At 40.2% G+C, this 19,930-nt stretch overlaps 1 protein-coding gene across 13 annotated transcripts in view; it reads left to right on the forward strand.

Moving 5' to 3' along the window:
- ptprsa (protein tyrosine phosphatase receptor type Sa) overlaps positions 1-19,930 on the forward strand; it is a 228,123-nt gene that overhangs the window by 124,917 nt on the left and 83,276 nt on the right. For all 13 annotated transcript variants that reach the window (XM_084954050.1, XM_084954049.1, XM_084954053.1 and 10 more), the window contains one exon: positions 7,882-8,070. In XM_084954050.1, the coding sequence (XP_084810176.1) occupies positions 7,882-8,070 (189 nt within the window). The remainder of the gene's footprint in view (positions 1-7,881; positions 8,071-19,930) is intronic.

The raw sequence follows: 19,930 nt of genomic DNA on the forward strand, positions 1-19,930 counted from the left end.
AACAATAGGGGGGGAAACAAAAACACACACTAATATTAACTAAGCACAGAATAACCTAACTAAACCTAAAACACCCCTGCTCCCGGTAAGCCCATGGTTGGTCCTGCTGAGCAGGCACTTTGTTCCCAGAGTCCTCAGCCACGCCTTTTGCCCAGACAGGAAGCAGCCACCGCCCAAACCCAGGTAACTCAAAGAAAGAGAAACATAATTAATATAACAAAACATTTTAGAAAAACCACACAATGTTACTATGTGCGCGCCTCATAATACCAGTGTTAGGTTTAACCAAATGATTAATGAAGAAAACTGCAAAGCAAACTAATAAAGTAAAAAATGGACTAATTTACCCCTGTGTGGCTGATGCCATCACAGTGTTATGGTTGAGTCATGTATGTTGAAAATTTACCGGCTGTCCATTATGGTTATTATGGTTTGTTGGAAATGGGAAACATGATTCACCATTTCCATGCACCATTTTCAAAAATCATCATCATCATCGTCATCGATTATCAGTCATGGAATGATTGAATTAATTAATTAATCCTGACTTGTGATAAAGAATATAAATTCACCTCTTTGGAAAATCACTGCCGTATGAAGACATACATCAGTGCCATAACAATTTGTGTAATACACAACTCTCATTCCCAGGTAGCAAACATTTTGAGTTTTACTTTACAAAGTTCAGTTATCAAGGTGACAGCCTACAAAATTTTCAAAACAGCATAAAAGCCAGGCAAAAAAAAAAAAATGCCCTAGCCAGTGACTGGCCCATCACCGACAGCCCATGCAGTCGTCCAGCACTTCTTAGTGTCGGTCTTTGCTTTGAAGTTTTGGTATTTGTTTGGGTTTGATTCATTGCTTTGGCAGGAATGGCGCAGCGCTGCAGCTCAGCCCTCTCCATCTGTTGTTGTTTTGGCCCAGAGTTGCTTGGCCAGCTTAAAGAACCTTTGTTTCACATGTCAGGAGCACCATGTCTTGATTCCCCTCACACACACCAGCCCTACTCAGACGTTGAGCCTACAAATATCTGTCTAAAGGAGCAGCCCTTCCACGTATCCAACCAAATCCACAATGACTAGGTTCACCAATGACAATACATATTTTAAGGCCACAGAGTAGGTGCTACTGAAGAATGATGGCAAGGTTATCTGACCTTACAAGGGAAAATGAGCATTCTCAGTCATCACAGACGCTCTTTAAATAGTTTACAAATACTGATTATGACTAAAACATGATTACTAAACTTATCGAGTGTATTATACAGTGTTCCTCAAGTTGTCAGTTAAAAAAAAAAACAAAGTGAAAAAAATGAGTTGAGAAAAAAATCACGTGCAAAAAATTTCCTTTAATGTGTGTAACCAGGCATCTTTGCCTGTGTTTCTAACGACTAAAACTACGAGATAGCATCACAACATTCCTTACAACTGAAAACTACTTTTAACAGTTAAACAAGGCTAGTCTGGAATGTGCAAGTCTTACAAAGCAGCACTGCCGACCTGATGTAGTAAACTGACGTCAAGGTTCAGCGTGCCCACTACACCTCCACACACGGTCCTTCCTTCCCATATATGCACACAAACTAAACTAAACCTGACTGGTTGACGTCTCTCTACAGAGAGGCACTTCCTTTAATGGCCCGGGTCCCATCTCCTGTCTCCCCTGGAGTTCGCCTGTCTTACCCAGACTCTTCAGGAGCCTGACAGGACAGAAAGGAGGAGGTGGGGTTGCGGGGGTGGGGGGTGTTTTGTGGGTTGTTTGATCAACTTCCACTTGCTGAGGCAGGTAAACACAATTTTGCCTTTTTTATGTTTTTTTTTTTTTTTTTACATTTTCACTCCGCCTCTCTGCTGTGTAGGAAAGGGATCATTGGAGCGTCTATCACGGTGGTTCAGCACATCACCTGTATGACATCTTTTTATAGACTGGACTCTGGTTTCCAGGATTTTAAAATTGCTGGTGGGGAAAAGATGACGCGTTAGCTTACATTGTTAAAATACAAAAATCAGCCGACACCCTGCTTAGATGGCATTCTTTATGTCTCTGCAATAATAATAAATGCATATATATATTTCATCTATGTTAAATTAGTGAAAATGTGTGATATCAGCTTTGATTTAACAAAAAATGTACAAAAGAAAAATTTGGGGGCGAGGGGGGGTTGTCTTCTTAATTTTGAACTTCTGTTGAATTCAGTGCAACAATTTAAGCTGAAATCTTTAACTTTAGCACTTATTGTAAGTAGTTGTAAATGCAGTAAAAGTATTCTACACTGAAACTGTATTTACCATGAGAGAAACTTGGTTTGGTGTTATTTAAAGACATCACAAAACATCCCACAATGTTAAATGGACAAAAACGTCTCTACTTTGCCTGTAATGTGCAGGAAATGAGGCCCCAGTGCTAACAGTGTTAAACTGTTCAGCCTGATGGTAGAAATTGTTTCCTTTTCAGTGATACACTTTCCTTTACTTGACTTTGTGAATTTCCTCTCCCTTTCTTATTTTGGCTTTTTTTTTTGCGAGTCAGCCACAGCTGCTACCTGTGGTAGCTGCTGCATATTGTTCCACTTCTTGTCTTTCTTTGGCAAAAATGATGTCAACCTGGTGTTTAGCTCAGTGGTAATGATAGTTTTATAGTTTAGTCTAGGATGTGTTTGGGAGATGCATGCAAGCCGCCACCAACCTTTGTCCACTTACAATTTAGAAGCAATCGGCACAACTCACACTGCCAATTTAATGGGATATAGAGCCGCTGTAGGATTCAGTGACACTCTGTGACATTCTTAGGTTACAGTATTTCCTCTCTCCATACACAGCACACGTACAAATGAGTCAACAGTTTGCTTTTTAGCAGCGTCATTGAAAACTGTCTAAAACCAATTTGTTCTTTTTAACCCTTTAACTCCTGAAAACCTACGAGGAGTAACTCAAACTCTTTTTGTCAACTGAGTGTTTTCTGTCATATTTTAGGCCTGATTAAAAAGCCCGATTATACTCTGGATATTCACGGCCAGAAATTTGACCACACAAACTAACTTTGCAGTGCAGTAAGCAATGCTGTAAACATCTTTCTTATTTCAGTATTTTGCATTTCTGAATTTTTTCTTGTGCTGCAATCTTTTATCACCCGTCTTTGAGTCCTTGGGCTATATTTTGGGAGATTTGGCTGCAAATGTTGCCCTCTGTAGCTCGATGTGCTAGCTGTGGAGAATATCAACAAGACTTCAGACATCTTTCTGGGAACTGAGTGTCTGTAGGAGGAGGGGGTGGGGGGTGTAGAGGTTGAGTGCTGGCTGTATAATAACCATTATTCAGCTGAGATGGCTATCCGGAGAGGGCTATCAGTGCTGGGGCCAGAGACACTGTGATTAGATTTCCCCCATGTTGCTATTCTTCTTCTGTCCCTTGATCTTTCTGTGCCACTGTTCTCCTTTTGTATATTACTCAAACAGTTCAACAAGAATCTTACTGGTCATAGAACTGATGGCATGTCACAGAGAGATGTATTGAAGAGACGAGAGTCCAGGTTTCTTTCAAAGTTTAATTTGCTTTGGTCAGAAGCTGTGTCTTTGGAAATGTTCTATTATCAAAATTTACCAACTGTCAATTCCAGATGACAGAATTCAACAGCTGTTTTTCACATCCTTTACTCTGCATGTTGTTCAAAACCCAATAAACAAATCGCTCTGTTGACCAAATGGACTTTACTCCATTTGTACCGCATCTGTATTTTATAAACACCCTCTCAGCACAGGCCCCTTGTTAATGTGAACAGTTGTGGCTGCAAAGTAGGTGCAGAGCAAATGAAACTGCATTGTTGAGAGTCTGAGCAGCTGGGTCTGCCTATTAGTTAAATATCGAATTTTTCAGACTCCAGTGTGTGGCTTTCAAAGAGTGCGCCAATGTTTTTCCATCCACATCCACTTTCATCCACTTCCGCTGTCTTTATTATCCCGTTTCTTTGCGACTTCTTCGACACACACACGTCCCTTTCTCTCCCATTCTCTCCCATTCTCTCGCTCCTCCCTTCCTTTCCTCTCACTCTGCCTTGCTCCCTCTGTGGTATCAATGCACGGGGCTGCTTAAAGCCTGTGTCTCTATGCTGTGGCGCTGGGTAATCAGTTAACCTCATTATGCTGCTGATGAAATTAAATCATTGCAGTAAGTGAAAATAATAATATGAGTAATAGGTGTGGGGTATGGTGGAACACCCCATGGCATTTGCTGCAGTCCCAGCCAGTCAAGATTTACCTCTCTCTTTCTCTCTCTCTCTTGCTGTAGAGAGCCATCGGTGGAAGATAACCGATGGCTCGGAGAAAAAAAGGGAGCTTTCAAACCACCAATGTTGACATCAGTTAAAAAGTCATATGTAATGTAATATCTCAGCATCCATATGCATATCAATATGCTGACCACCAGCCAGCTTTTGAGCTGCCAGGTGCCTGGTTAGGTGCCTGTTTGGTTTAGGTTTGGTTAAGGTCCTGAAAATTATAAATGTGTATTACACTGCATGGATAACACAGCAATACTTTGCACTGCCTACAAAATGGCAGAGTGAGTTCTAAGGTTATACATTACCTTTTCAGCAAGACTGCTCATTTATCAGTCTATTATATGTTCCCTTTGCCCTAAAAATAGTGAAAGCCAAACCAAATGGCCATCAAATCACATTTCTGCGTCTAGTACAGTTACCTGGTTCGGTATTTATTTATATATTTAGTTTAAGAGATGGTTTGTTAGCAGTGAGCAGTCAGTGGAAATGAGATTAGTCGGGGGACTTATGTGAGTCTAAAGGACAGACCTTTTGGAGGGCTGCAGTTAGCATGGTGGAAAGCAGAACGCAACAGCAGGCGTGAGTCGGCAGATTAACAGCCGGGCGGTGGCTAAGCTAACCAGAGGCTGATTAAAGGCTTTGCACCTGGCACTTGCATAATGATATTAAGTGGTGAAGCAAAATTAAAGACAATTATGGATAATGATGGCATTCAAAAAAAAAGCAAACCACAGACAGGCTACCTATCCCTGCCCAGCTCATTATGAGAGCCAAGCTGCACAAACCATATACATTGTCCTTTTATAACTGTGGATTAAACTAATGAACACAAGCAGCATGAAATGTTTGCACTGTAGTTCTTTCAGGCAAGCATTGTGCTGTCGTAAAGAAGATGCTTTGCTGTTGCAGCGATGGTTAAAGTAGGTCTCCAGGAAATGACTGAGTTAATATAAAGTGTTCTGAAGTTGTGCTTGTGTAGTAAAAGACTGAATTTATATTTGAAAATTCTTGCCAAAATGCGGGGTGTAACAGCAAAGTGTGTCTCGTAGCACTCTGCGAGGCTGTAAGGTGATTGCTGGCCTAACTGACAAAGGTTGCTTTCAGCAAAACAAGAAAAGAAAAAGAAGGAAAAAGAAAACAGCGACATTATCGCTGAATAATGCATGTGTGTTGATTCCATTTGGCTTGAGAAGATCTGTCATTTCAGAAGGCATACGTCATAGAAGAGTAATTGCTGTGCCGTTATGGAGGACTAGCCCTTTGGGAATTCTAGGATACTATCATCCCGTGTCATTGGTTTCCTTCTACCCTTCACAGTCAGGCTGGCTAACCCTAAAGTAACACTCCCTCGATGAGTGATCTATTTATTTTTGCATGGCCGCCTTTATCGACAGAGTCTGTAAGCTTCAGGGGAAAAGATGTTATCAGACTCTATTCCAGGGGAAGCGAGCAACCAAAATACAAGCCTTTTTTTTCTCCAGGAAAGGCTGCCGATGCTGTATCAGGTCAGAGCAGCTAGAACGATAGCACGATCTCTCAGAGAATCCGCTGTCCCTGCTTCTTGTTTACTGCTGTTTTCTGTCCTCCCTCGCTTCTCTGTGCACATTCACTCTTGTCTAATAGTGCATGTTTTCAGTTTCATAAATGCTGTCTGTCTAGGTTTCATTCAACACTTTTCACACTGTAAAGACGTAGTTAACGCAATGTGCCGTAAAGATCCGGCAACGTCAAATGCATCAGATGTAACACTCAGAGAGCAAGGTAGACCTGCTCTTTACAGATATCCTTGTCCAAGAGGCAGAACAAGCTGGAGAAATGCTAAAGTGCAGCACATTTTATGGTATACATGGATCATTGACACACAGAAGATGCTGCATGTGAGAACATGTTCCTATGTCTTTGCTAAGTGATGTGGCTTTCTTTTTGAGCTCTAGAGATTATATGGGGTGATCATCAATAACTGATGGAGAGACTGTGAAAGCATGAAAGGATGTAAATTCCCGCACTCTTTTAAACTGATCACTGAAATATTTATTTTGCTTGACCGACGTCAGCCTTAGTTTAACGGCTTTGATTTGAGACCCTCTAGTTCTTCTTTTTGTTTTTTCAGATTGTCTGAAGATTCAATATTTCATTTCTAAATGTGAATGCACATAAAACCACTACTCTACTCTCCATATCTCCCTACATAGTGTGTCATATAAATCCATAAAATAAGCGTATGTATTTCGGTTTCTTTTATGTGGCAATTTTACCAATTAAAGCTAAAACAATTCATTATGACAGCTACATGAATCAATAATATTCATTATCTTGAAATTCCTGCTGCCTTTTGATTTGAAATGCTTAACTGTGATGACTTAAAAATGTGACAGTAGTGGTTGTGAAAATGAAATATGCCTTGGTCCATGTTAAGGTTTTTAAGGGAGTCCCACCATGATATCACTTGCAAAAGGAAAATAAATAATAGCTTTTTATGACTGTCCTTTAAAGGCAGATAGTCAGAGTCTGTGACTCAAGCTGCTCCCCTAATTTCCCTTGATTTAGTGCTCGCAAAATATCCGTGAGACCACCACAGTGTCTGCAAAGTGAACATGAGGTCATTGGCTTGCCGAATGAAAAGCGAGCTAAGTCAGTCAATCTTCTCCAATTTGGGATGTGGCCTTACTCTTCTGAATCATATTACAGCTTAGGGTACTTCCCCCTCAGCTCTCATCAAAAGAGAATTACTCACTACCCTGCTTGAGTCCGGGTAGAGGTCAGGGGATTTGACCCATGAGACTAATTGCCCTAAGAGAGCATGGAGCCTGCATCAGAACGACGATGACAATGAAGAACACTAGACTGTCATGTGTTTAAAGTGAAATAATTACTCAATGGTGCGTGATTATTAGCTGTAAGGATACCACAGCGTTCGTGTGTCTGAATAACAGTCACTGATTAGTGTGATGGCACTTAAATTATCGTGATAATAACGGCAAATATGTTCAACTGTAACTGCCGAACTCATGCACATTTAATGCAGATCTGTCAAATCTGATCAGTTACATCTCTCTGCTGACTTTTTTAATTCCACAGTGGCCATTTTGACTTGTCACAGTAGGGAAAGCACTGGTGCATTAACGATGGCTGAGGGGAGAGGCTCTACTTTTGCAGATGCTGGTTCGCTGTATTTGCTTACTGGCACTCTTCGTGGAACTGCGTCAGTATGCTTTCCCTACTGTGACATGTCAAAATGTCAGCCATGAAAAGCGTCTGTTGGTTTAAAGTGTGGGCATTTGGGTTGATAGTGTGGCTCAGATGAACAAATGTCTAAGATTTTCTGCTTAAATAATATGAAATTGGTCCACAATGGTTAAAAAAAAAAACTATAGAAAGTCTATAGTAAAAGGATGACTTGTAACCATGGCAACCTAGTGGATAGCACATTCAGAGAGTTCTAAAGATAAACACAAAATATTCTTAAATCTTGTGGCCTTAACCTAGCCAAAGAGTGAGCCAAATCTTTACTTAAACTTGAAATCTAAACGTAAAAATGAAATCTATTAATAAGCGAATGAAATAACCTCAGAGGACTCACGTGCTCTCTCCTGCTCTTTTTTACAGAGGACCTTCTTCCACCAGGCTTCCCTAACATTGACATGGGGCCTCAGCTCAAAGTAGTGGAGCGCACTCGAACAGCCACCATGCTCTGCGCCGCCAGTGGCAACCCTGACCCGGAAATCACTTGGTACAAAGACTTCCTGCCGATTGACCCCACTGCAAGTAATGGGCGAATCAAACAGTTACGCTCAGGTAAGGAAAGCTAAAGCATTGTATTACTGCTCTGGTTCCTTCTTACTAATGTGAGCCCTCGTTTAATTTCCCAGAACATTTTCGACGGCACGTAACATTGATGTTTTTGCTGTTTTGTGTAAGCTAATGTATGTGTAATGCCCAGTATTTACTTTTCTGAAGTCAATTATTTTCTCAAAGTGCCACTGAGAACACATGTTAATTTCTCTAGTTTGGGAATGCTAATTATTTCAACAGCCTTTACTTTAATCTGTGACCCGAGAATTCATTCAGCTCTAAATGTATAATCATTACATTGTGCTAAATGTTATGCTAAACAAATGAAAATCACCCAAAAAGGTTTTTTAAATGAGTTGGATGTTGGTCTAATAAATGGAGAAGAGGCACAAAGTTTTAAAGTAAAGCACAAAAGCTCTTGTACATGTAATATAACTGTTGGTCATCATCCAGTAGCTGGTGAGGGAGATGATGTTTTAGAGTGTAACAATGTAGAATGAGGTCAAAGGATTCACAACAACTGTGTCAGGGCACAATAAGAGCAAGGTCCATCTTCTACACACTCAGTGGTGGATATGTTGTCTTGTTCCCATTGATTAAACCCCACTGAGAGGCCCAGTAAAGCAAAGTCTAATTATATAGCTAATTAAGTGCAGGCCCGCAGGTGGCTCAGGGCAACAAGGGGTAGATATTTTAGGTCGATGATTTGTCACCATTCGAAAAATCCAATGACTTGTTTGTGTTGTTGTTGCGAATGTAAATCTGGGTAGACGACACTAAATAAAGAGTGTGTTGTCATTCACTTCCTGTCCTAGTTGTGGTCCTCGAGAGCTATGCGCACAAAGTAATCAATTGGTCAACTAGCTATTCATGCTGTACCTTACAGAGCAAGTTCACAGTTCTGTATTTTTTACTGGTTCCTCTTTAAATTATTAGTGTCTTCAATTTTGAAGCAGATTGAATTTTAGAATTTTTAGAATTTCAAATTGAGTCCATGCCTTGTCTTGTAATTTCATTACATTCTTGCAGGGTTTTTTATTTTTTCTTATTGGTCACTCACTAGAATCCTGTGCAACTGATGACACGGATATAAATCATGTGAAACATGGGCTATGTTTAGTACCAAGTATTGGTACAAGCACTGCCCCTCCTGCTGCATAAAAGCCAAATTTTTATGATGATGTATTTATGTCATGAAATTCTTTTTATGACATAAATATGTAAGTTAAATTTCATGACATGAGTTGCTAATTTATTTTTTTTTACATTCCAGATATTCAAATTAAGCAGTAACAAATAGAAATGTGCACTGAAAGGTTTAATTGCACAGTTACGATCACATTTTGAATTATTGTTGTTTGTTTCTCACGAGCATCCGGCAAGGGTAGGGTTTTTTTTTCTCTCCACCAGTATTTTCTTTAGTCATACTGTATTATACTCATGTCGAGGGCCAGCTTCTCTCAAAAAAAAAAATTCAATTACCTGGTAACCTTGTTAACATGGCTTTTTGAGTTTTGTGCCTCTCTGGATAATCCACAAAGAAATTCAGCTTGCCGTCTATTGTCTAATCTCTGTACCATCTGTCTTTATTTGTTTCATGATTTTTCAATTGTCTTTGTTTGTCCTGTTTAACTGAAACAGAGCTGTTTACTCGTCATTGTTTTTCTGAATGTTTTGTCCATATTTGTGTCTGAAACTCAGATGTGCGTCTGTCCACATCGCAGAGTCTTCAACACTTTTGACCTTTTTGACTTTTTGACCTTTAACACAATTAAAAAGCCCCAACGAGAAAAAAAATCACAAGCCAATTAAAAAATGGAAAATTGCACTAATTGTGATATTTTACAACTAAAAATAAAATAACTTATAACTTTTTCATAATAAAAAAATCCTCTAAATGTGTTCATAAATTATAAATAAAATTCACTGTGATTACATCTCACTGTAATAAAAACTGCTAACAATGCTGTGGTGGGACAAAACACCAAACCAAACTTTAGCCCTTGGAAAGTCACATTGAACCTTATCTTAAATAAACTATGTTTTTTTCTTTTCCTATTTACCTGTTCTTTCTTTGCTATTTTCAGAAACCTTTGGTAAGTGTCTTGCAAAGCTCAGCAAACCAGCCCACTGTCCTTGAAGCACATGGCATATTTATACTACTGTCCAGAATGCATGATTTTGCTGCTCCTCCTCCACCCTTTCCCTCCAATTCCACATGTTCCCTATTTTTTCTTTCTGTATAGCCTTCATTTTTCTTTACCCTACTCCTCTTGGTTTCAACTATATATTCTTTCACCTCAATACTACAACTGGATTTATAGTAGAAAGACACAGAATGCGTTGAGGAAGCATCATGATTCACCTAGCAGCATATTTTCTTAGTTTTAAGCAGCAAGTCTTTTGAGGCAGCGTCATACTTCATGATAAAGGTAACATGCATGGTAGTTCGTATAAACTGTCCAATTTGGACCCTGTCCACATTATTTTAGTACATGTATCCATGGGATTCCAAGATTACCTCAGAAGTAACGGTATATGAAGTTACCTTTAAGATTTATCCCATTTACAGCAAGACAAGAGGCCCTAAGTAAATAACTGGAATCCAACGCAGTCATTTCTTTGCAGCCTGAAGCATTTCTGAGCTTCTTAATGGGATAGATACATAGCAGGCACGTTTCTCCAGCAATGCACATCGCTTACTGATTTATTTAACCTGTTTTACTTGAACCTCTGTGCTTACAATAAAGCATTGCTTCAAAAACATTCCTTGAAGGTGCAGCGAGTACTGTCAGGGGCTTGAATTCTTAAACATCAGTGCAGGACTTCTGGAATGCGTATTCCAACCCTAACTCGTGCTGTGTAAACCCTCTGGTCTTGGCCAAATATTTTGTCAGGAGAGCATTCTTCTTCTCTTGCCAGATTGGCCCTCTGCTTCACTACTTAACAAATGTCTTGCTCAGACTTTATTGCCCAGACTAGAGGCCAACTGATAGCCTCCTGACTTACGAAATACTTGCAAAAGATATACCCAGTCACTTCAAGCTGGATGTGTTTTACAGAAATTTCAAACTATACGTGCAAAAAGGAGGGGAGACAAGGAAATTACTTTCCCTTTTTTCAGTACCATAGCTCTTATAAGGTTATGTTAGCTTTGGGGGCTTGCTTTTATTCTATAGCTCTTTTGCTGGAAAGCTCAGCAGTCAGACAGGATTTATGGTGATTTATGGCTTGAGCCCCCTAGGCTGCCATCTTCTCATCTCCTTAGCACTTCTAGTAGCCATCTTTGGTCCCTAATAACTTTTTCTTTTTTGCATTTATAAATGCACTTAAGAAATCCCCAAAACAGAAAACATGTGACAGCCTCAGCCTCCCCCCCAACTTCTTCTGGTGTGCTGATCACTGTTGACAGTTTCTGGGGCCTCTCTGTTTGCATCAGGCACACTCTCAAGCCTTGGGGGGTAACTCTGGTGGGCCCTCTGCCATAAACGGTGGTTAAAGGGGAAAAGGAAGGGGAGAGAAGCAGGAGAAAGGAGACCATGGAAAGTGAGCCAAAGTCCATCATTTCAAAAACTTTCCCAGCTTCCAGCTTCTGCAAAGAATCTATATTTCCTTCTATTTGGCCTTCATCTTTAAATCATGAAATGTGAATGTTGATTTAAAGTGTTTGCGCTCCCAAAAAAAGGAAAAGATACGGAAAGACGGAAATAGCATCACCACTTGGATGTATTACCGTTGTTTCCAACATAGCTGATTAGCTGACAGACTGGTTCCTTATGTTCCAGTCCCTGCTTTGCTGTCAGAAGCGATATTTGCATCAGGGTTTCCAGAGAAGCTCCTACAGAGGTGTGTAGGGAGCTTGACATTTCTTCTTATCTTCCCATGTCTCCAGACCTCAGGCCCTCCCTAGCCTTGTCAGCCAGAACAGATTAACTGCGGGGCACAATGACAGTAAGAGGATGGGCAAAAGTGTTCTAAAGATTTATGTCCTTTCTATAATAAAGGCTCAAAATCAGGACCGTGACATTAGATGGCACATATATAGAGCTTAGTTAGAGTTGCATGTAACAGGTAAACACTCAAATCCAGTGTCATCAAAGCTGCTGTGAAGAGAGTGGCTCGAACCTCTGCAGGGGTCGTAACAACAGCTAGGTTTTCCCTCCGGCCTGCTGTGACACCACCAGGATCCGAGGCTAGTGTCTGTGGTGACGAGAAGGTCAGCCAGACGCCCTCTTGAGGGTGGCCAGACTCTGACACTCTGCCAATCACGCAACCCTATTTGCCCCCCCCCCCCCCCCCACACACACACACACACACACACACAGATGTGTAACATCTCTGGCCATCTGGTTACAGACTTTAATAATTTTTTAAAAAAATATTCAGAGGATTGTTTAACGAAACAGCTGGGGTGTTCTGTGGAAAAAAATAATGCCACATTTGATAATATGAGGAAGACAGCGGCATGTTGAGATATATTTAGGTCATTGTCACCCTAATCTGATCAACCCCTGGCTGACCAAAGCTTAGATGGGAAGCTTATGGCCATTAGGTTGCATGCCCGTAATACAGGTGGATTTGCCGTTGTAATTGAATATTAGCTGGCCTTGTGGACCCAGCCTGCCTGGCCTTCCTCAACAAAGTTTTAGATTTTCATTCTCATGCCTTTTATATTCACAAATTAGAAATTGCAAACCACTACAAACCAAAGAATCACATTTGTTTTGTCTCTGTGTGTATTTGTTTCTCCTTTATCCACCATCCTCCTCATTTAACTTATTATTTTCATCTCCTTCTCAGTTTTTTGTCACACTGGCTTTCATAAGATCCTCCCCTTTTTAAACCTGCTTTATTAACCTTAACCTTACTCTAACCTTAACCTAACTTTGACCTTAACCTCTAACCTTCAACTAGTAACCTCTTAACTCCCGACTAAAATCCATCTGAGCTAAAGCAAGATAAACCAGCTTCCTGCAGCCTCTAATCAAACTCTAACTTTATAACAACGTAACCTTCCCAGCCCCATTGTCCTTTGTCTTGTGATCACCTATATTTATATGGTCTCCAGAGTTATTGCAGAAATGAATAAATTGTCACTTTGATTTTGCCTGGTTTTTCAATGACTCTAAGTGATCACCGTGGCACAGTAACACTGTTTGTGGCTACAAAACGTTGAGTCTTTACAGACTAGGCAAATCTAGAACGTAAGAGATACCCTGATTTTCCACTTTAATCACAATGTGAATAAATGTAGCAATAAATTAAACTCCAGTACAGTAAATGTCAACAAATGCTTATGTTAAAAACATAAATGTAAACCTTTTGATGTAGAAATATATAACACAGTCCAATAGAGCAAAAAGGAGCATTGTAAACCAGGCAGAACTTCAAACTCAGTGACAGAATCCTAATTGCTGGTATCACGAAAGATGGCTCTGTACACAAAAATGTAATAATCTGACCGGAAGGTGCTGAACATTTTCACAACTGAACCTCTCACACCCCTCGTTGCACTGTAAAAAGTATGGAAAATGCAGGGCTGAGATTATATTTTTAAAAAATCCAATAGATTTATAAAACTATGTGTGCATTTCAAAATCAACAGAAAAAGTTGCAGTTTCACTGCAGTTTCACTGTCAGCTTAATAAAGCTATAAATATGCCTGATTCTGTTTTATATGCCTTATGTCATTGTGCAGCCCCACAACCATCACTTTGTAATCAAGCTTCTTCCACTACTCATTAGACCTGTCAGTAACAGTGGTGGGAAAAACAAGGTGTAGTTAAACAGACCCTCATGATGTCAACATATAACAGTCCAAAAGCAGAACGAGTGTCCGTAACACTGCCGAGGAAAAATGTCACACTCGGGAAAATATCATCAAAACTTACTTAAACAGATCCTCTGTATTTTCTCTGGGCAGTATGCATGACTGCATGCCTATACATGGGCCAAACCTCTAATGTTAGGCTCAGTGGATAGTGAGAACCCTTGATCCTTAGCCCTGTGGGTGCAGGCAGTCTATGCCAAGTAGGAATAACCAAGGGCACATTGTTGCCATGAGTCATCCTTTGATTTTCAAAATGCAGACTAAGAGAGAAGCAATACTGCGGATACACACACACACACAAAAGCAAACAAACTCTAAAACTGGGTGAAAGAGAGAAAATTAATAGAGCTGCTAAAGCAAGAAAACAAAAAGGAATTATGAAAAACAGTCAAGAGTGGAAGGACAGTTTAATTTGAATTTGAAGGGGTTTAAGTTAAGCTGGCTCCCCTTCCCACACCCAAAGTTGTGCCTGTAAGGGAAGCATTTTACAATGCAACATTTCAAACTACACTTAAAAAGCCCACCGGCCAGTGACTGGATAAGCTCAATATTTTATTGTCCCTAATGGGACATTTGGCTTGCAGTCAGCCACGTAACACAATACAGCCTCACAATAAACAAAGATAGAGAAACATACAACTTGCAGTGAAATGAAACAATTGGAAAAAGCAGGGAGATTGAATGACTGGGGATATGGGATGAAACTTGAGGTAAAGAGCCTATCTGTCACAGTTAAACAGGTTTATGACTTGTAGGATAAATAAGAACTTCAGCCTGTGTGATTTAACTTGCGGTTGCCTGAAGGCACAACCTGAAATTCTTGCTCAGTGGAGATTCTTCCTCCGCTTTTAACATGTTAAGGTTCAACGCTAATATGGATGCTCAGTACTGAATAGTTGCAGTTTTTACGGACACCTTGTTCAAGTTCAGCTGGCTGGAAAAACGCCGCAGGAGCATAACTTGTCAACCTAAGAAACCAAACCTCTCGTGCTTGCCTCATCACCCTAAGTTACAGCCACGACCGAAGGCCAAAAAGACAGCAGTAGGTTAGCGTGATAAAACTCCCCATTGTTTTGTGATACCGGCAGTTAGATTGTTTTCTTTTTCTTTTAGCCCCCTTATATGTACAAGATTACCCAATGGTTTAATCGCCAAGTTTGAGTGACCCATCTAACCCAAACACCTCCTCTAACTATTACTAATATTAACCTTGAACTTCACTGATGTTGTGTCTTCATTTTTGTGTCTCCTCCAGTGGGTACCCCGATTCGAGGTAAGATGCTTAACCATCACGATAAAAACAGGAGAAAAATAAAAGACTTTAACTGACACATAATCAAATATAACCACTTCTAATTCCGCCAAAGTGAATAAATATGGGAAATAATCAGGGCTTTCCTGGTTTTAAAAAAATTACAACCTTTTTCTCTTCCCGCTTTCATTAAGACCCCATTTGTGTTCGTGTTCTGTGTCACATTCGTCATGTATGTTTGATACTCCCATGTTTAATGTCAACACTGATGTACTATTCTTCCACCTGTGTGTGTGTCAGTGTGTTCTGTGTTTGTATCGTCCTGTTATTATTAAAAATCAAGAAACTTTAGATTAAAAGAGCAAACAGATGAATGGTGAGGCCTGTGAGCTCTGCTAGGAGTTGTGTTGGTTTTCCTTTTGTTTTTTACCTCTGACAATAAAGTTTTAGGTCATCAACAGGTTCATGGCAGAATGGTTGTTAAAAACAGTTTTTTCCTCCAGCCCTGCTTTGATATCCTCCTCATTTGTGCATAAACCGCAAGGACGCTAACCTCATCTTATATTTGAATGCACCTCCCCGAAAAAGATAAGATATCAGGGGCAGCAAAAGTTACAAAAGTTTCTTTAATTCCCTCATGTTACTCTACGGGATATAAACCTATAACTGCAAATTTAGGAAGGCTGCTGAGAAAATGCCAGCATGGGCATCCTTTTAACATACAAAAGAACTGCTTTTATAACTTCAGAGGATGAATAGACAAATGGAAGGATATCAAGGTAAGAATGGAAGGACACAGGTGTGAAGCGGTGTGACTCCTGTGAATTACACAAAGGCTTTGTTCAAATAATTCTTCTTCTCCCCTCATTTTTTCCCCCGGACATTTTAACTTTCCTTTGTAACTATCTATCCCACTTTATAACTGAAACATTCAGTCTCGGTTGATTAAGCGGGGTTGTTGTTAAACGCTTTTGTTCCACAGGCTGAGCAGGTGAGTGAATATCTCAGTTTCCCATGGTTGTCCATGTAAGCAAGGGGATGAATTCAGCTCGTGTTTTTGATTTATATATTTATTTATTCCCCTGAGTTCCCTGATGAAGATGAGTGGAAGAGCATGGATGGATGTATGGATGGATTTAGATGTTATGATACATAAGGGGAAAACCCCACAGTAGGTCCAGAGGTCCTCCATCCTCAATCGTTTCACACAACCAGTGCATGGAAATATTTTAAACGGTACCATGTTGTCACACATATTAAAGCACATCACAAGAGTCGGCAGTCCAACACAGCCAAACCAAGCCCTCCCTGCATCTTCTCGGTTAATTAAGAAGGCCTCATAAATCATATTGTGACAAATGTAACTTGTGAACTCTGCATTTGCATAATGACTTAAGCAGCTTGAAAAAGACGATTTTTCACCCATTGCCAATACTGACCTGCTGTCAGGAGTGTATGCCGCATATGTAATTACAAAACAAATTGGGTAGGAGTTGGAGGTGGACTAAAATTATAATGGAAGACTGAGGCGTTTGAGAATGACATGTTCTTATGGACCTATGAACATGCAGGTGTTCTGTGTACAGATCTTTAGGGAAAGCATTGTTGTCTCACTGCCGAGTCGTTTCTATTTCACTCTGTGATAGAGTTGATTCCCATAATTTACAACTTCAATTAATTTTAGTTCCATACGAAGCCGTGCAGGTGCCAGCCTTGAGGTAAGCGATCGCTGTATAGGTAGCTCTACTCCCTACCTGCTTCATTACTAATTTCATGGGAGCGTTACAAGCCACCAGATGGGCTCTGACAACAGTGGCATCACACGTGGAGCCTCATGCTGGTGCGATCACAGCATAATGACCTTGGGGTGGTGGCAGAGCGTTGCGGAGTGACAGCCAGGACACAGACAGAGGGGAGAGACAGTGAGAAAATGGCAAGTCCAGACTTGGCTGCCATGTAGCGCTACTGGCTGTCTTCATTTATGCAGTTATTAAAGCTGCGGGTACACAGCTGAAGTCTGTAACTTCCAGCGTGTTGTCATTTATAGCTGCAAACAGAATTGATGTCCCATAACTCAGCAGTTCTTTGTTAATTGTGCAGTTCTGTTTTCTGAAACAGCTGTCACAAAACTTAAATTAACCAACAGTTTGTGAAAATGAAAAACTAAATTTTGGTTTGCTTTGGTTTGGTTTTTTTTGCTTTATACACCTCAGCCGCAAAAGGTTGATGGGGAATTATCGTCACTCTGCCGAGCGGGCAGATGGGTGGGCAGGCGAATAGTGTGGACACCCAAGGTTGTGAATGTGATAACAAGAGGTACAGCTACTAAAAATCTCAAAAGATTTTGAACTCAGGGTCAGGTCAGAGGACAGCATTTCTGAAAAGCACCTAGGTTTTTCACATTTAAACCATAGGTGCATCTATTTGAGGGGTAGCACTGGCTACCCTTAGAATTTTCTTTTCAGGTGTGGCCTGAATACCTTTCTCAGTTATTAAACACATGTCTTTATGTGTTTGCACTTTTATATGGTAAGCATACAACATTTGAAAAAGCTGTCAGTAGAAACTGAGGCATTAAAGTTTTATTGGGATTGCAGTCTGCACTCTTCTGTGCATGCAGATGAGTTTAATGCATGTACTAGTGAGGTTATTGTGTGTCCGTTCATACAGTAAGGTGCTAATTTGGGGTGTTAGTGAGAGCTGGCCAGCCGTTTTGTTCACCGCCTAAACAAATCTATCAAATCCTGCTGGAGCACACTAATTGAATTACACAAATGGGACTTTGGGGGGGGCACACATGGCAAAGCTGCTACAAAGCAGCGACTGGGGTGGGCAGACCACAGCTTTAGGCACTTTCTGAAATTAATCAACCATGCTGGCTCCTCCTCGCCCTCCTTTTATCCCCTCATCTGTCTTTTTGTTTTTCTATGCCTGTCTGTCTTTTTAACTCTTCCTCCCACCCTTCTTTTACTTTTATGGGGTTTTTTGTCTCTTTTTTTTCACCTCTCATAAAGGAGAATTTTGTTCCACTCATTTTTCTCTTCTTTTCCACATCTCAGTTTGTGATTTTTTTCCACCCAGTCTTCATATTTTTTACCATCAGACCTTGCCATTTGGTATGTTCTGTGCTTGTTAGCTACAAAAAAGGACAATGAAGTCTGTGAAACATCTGAATGGTCCCTGTCTGTGAATAAGATAGTTCTCTAACCTTGACTTCTAGACAAATCTAGTCTGCTTCTAAGTTATCGTTCTAAAATTATCAAAATTGGCATAAACTGAATAGGACAGCAAAATATATCTGCTTTTAACAGTTTCTCAGCAAGAGTGTTTGTCCCTGAATCAAAAACATGTATTTGTTGAACCTCGTCTAGGCAGTCTTCTTTGTTATCGCACCTTGGCACCTCAGTCCTCTTCTTCAGGTCAGCCTGCAGCATGTGGCACTTTTAACCAGGGCAGCCGTCACAGCTGGGACGAATGCTCCATTACAGCCTTCTTTATCAAATGAATGAAGGCAGTAAACTTGCTGCAAGACAGTCAGAGTGAGCAGCAGGGGAGGTTGGAGGTTGTGGGTCTTTGTGGTCACTCAGACTTAGAAGATCGATCAACCTGGATAACTGATGTCATTAGGAGACTTAGCCACTTTTTTCCCCTTAATGCTGACCTTAATATTGTGCCATGCATTAATCACTGAGTAACAGACAGAAGGGTATCTTTTACTGCTCTGACCTAGTAAAACATGAATTATAACTCAGCAGAGGCAGTTTACTAATGATTATTGTAGCTGTTGAGCGGACAGCCGGAGCTCTGATCCATTCCCAGTACAGCTCACATAGTGTCCTTGAAAAGTCAAGTGTCCTTTTCAAATGTCCTTAAATTAGAGAGCAAAGAAATAAAGTGGTAACCACACAGTAGTTCTGTATTATGCTGGGCTGGAGTTAAAGTTGTACACTTACAATATCTATTTATTTATCTATTGCTATGAAAAGTGACATCACTCAAATGGTTAATGTGTATTCAGGACAGGACAAAACATTAAAAACAATATTTTTTTCTGTAGTAACTGGAGCCGCAGCAGTGATAAACCTGCAAAAACTGATTTTGTAACTGGAGTAAAGTACGGTTTTTGTTTGCAGATAATATATAAAGTAAAAGTACCCATGGTTTTTGTTCATCCAGACATGATTAGGAGCAGATTAGCACTAACACGAGTATTTTCTTTTCTGAAAAAAACCCTGTGATCTGTGTAGTTACAGCAGTTTTTATTTGTGATAAGGATTAATAGCTGGAGACAAGGAAGCCGTGGCATTAAGACCCCATATAGGATAAATTTAATAAGCATGTGAGCAACACTATAAATTGCTGTCTTTATCAGTAAACACCAAGTGTTTGAACAGACCCGGTGCGTGTTTTTCTTTGTGTTATGTTTGCTAAAGATAATTTTCAGCATTTATTTCATTTCTTGTGCCACTGGCCACTCGCACAACAGGCTGGCAGAGCAGACAGAGCGCATTATGCAAAACACAGAGCGCAGCCATTTAAAAAAACAAAAATACACAAAAAGAGAAGTGATAGGAACAAAAGGACACGTGGGTCTTGGTTTCTTGCGTGCACACATGCATGCTGCAGCTCCAGATAGGTCATCAAAAACATTTGTTGTCTTTATACCTTAATATTATCTGGCCTTAGACTGCCTGCCTGGTCACTGGTCATTGCAAAAAAGTAATATTATTATTTTTTGCTTCCTCTTTATGTGGTGAGATAATTTAAATGAACTAAATCAT

The sequence above is a fragment of the Perissodus microlepis genome, chromosome 15 (assembly GCF_051167445.1).
Source record: "Perissodus microlepis isolate ML-2025 ecotype Zambia chromosome 15, ASM5116744v1, whole genome shotgun sequence".
Taxonomy (NCBI): domain Eukaryota; kingdom Metazoa; phylum Chordata; class Actinopteri; order Cichliformes; family Cichlidae; genus Perissodus; species Perissodus microlepis.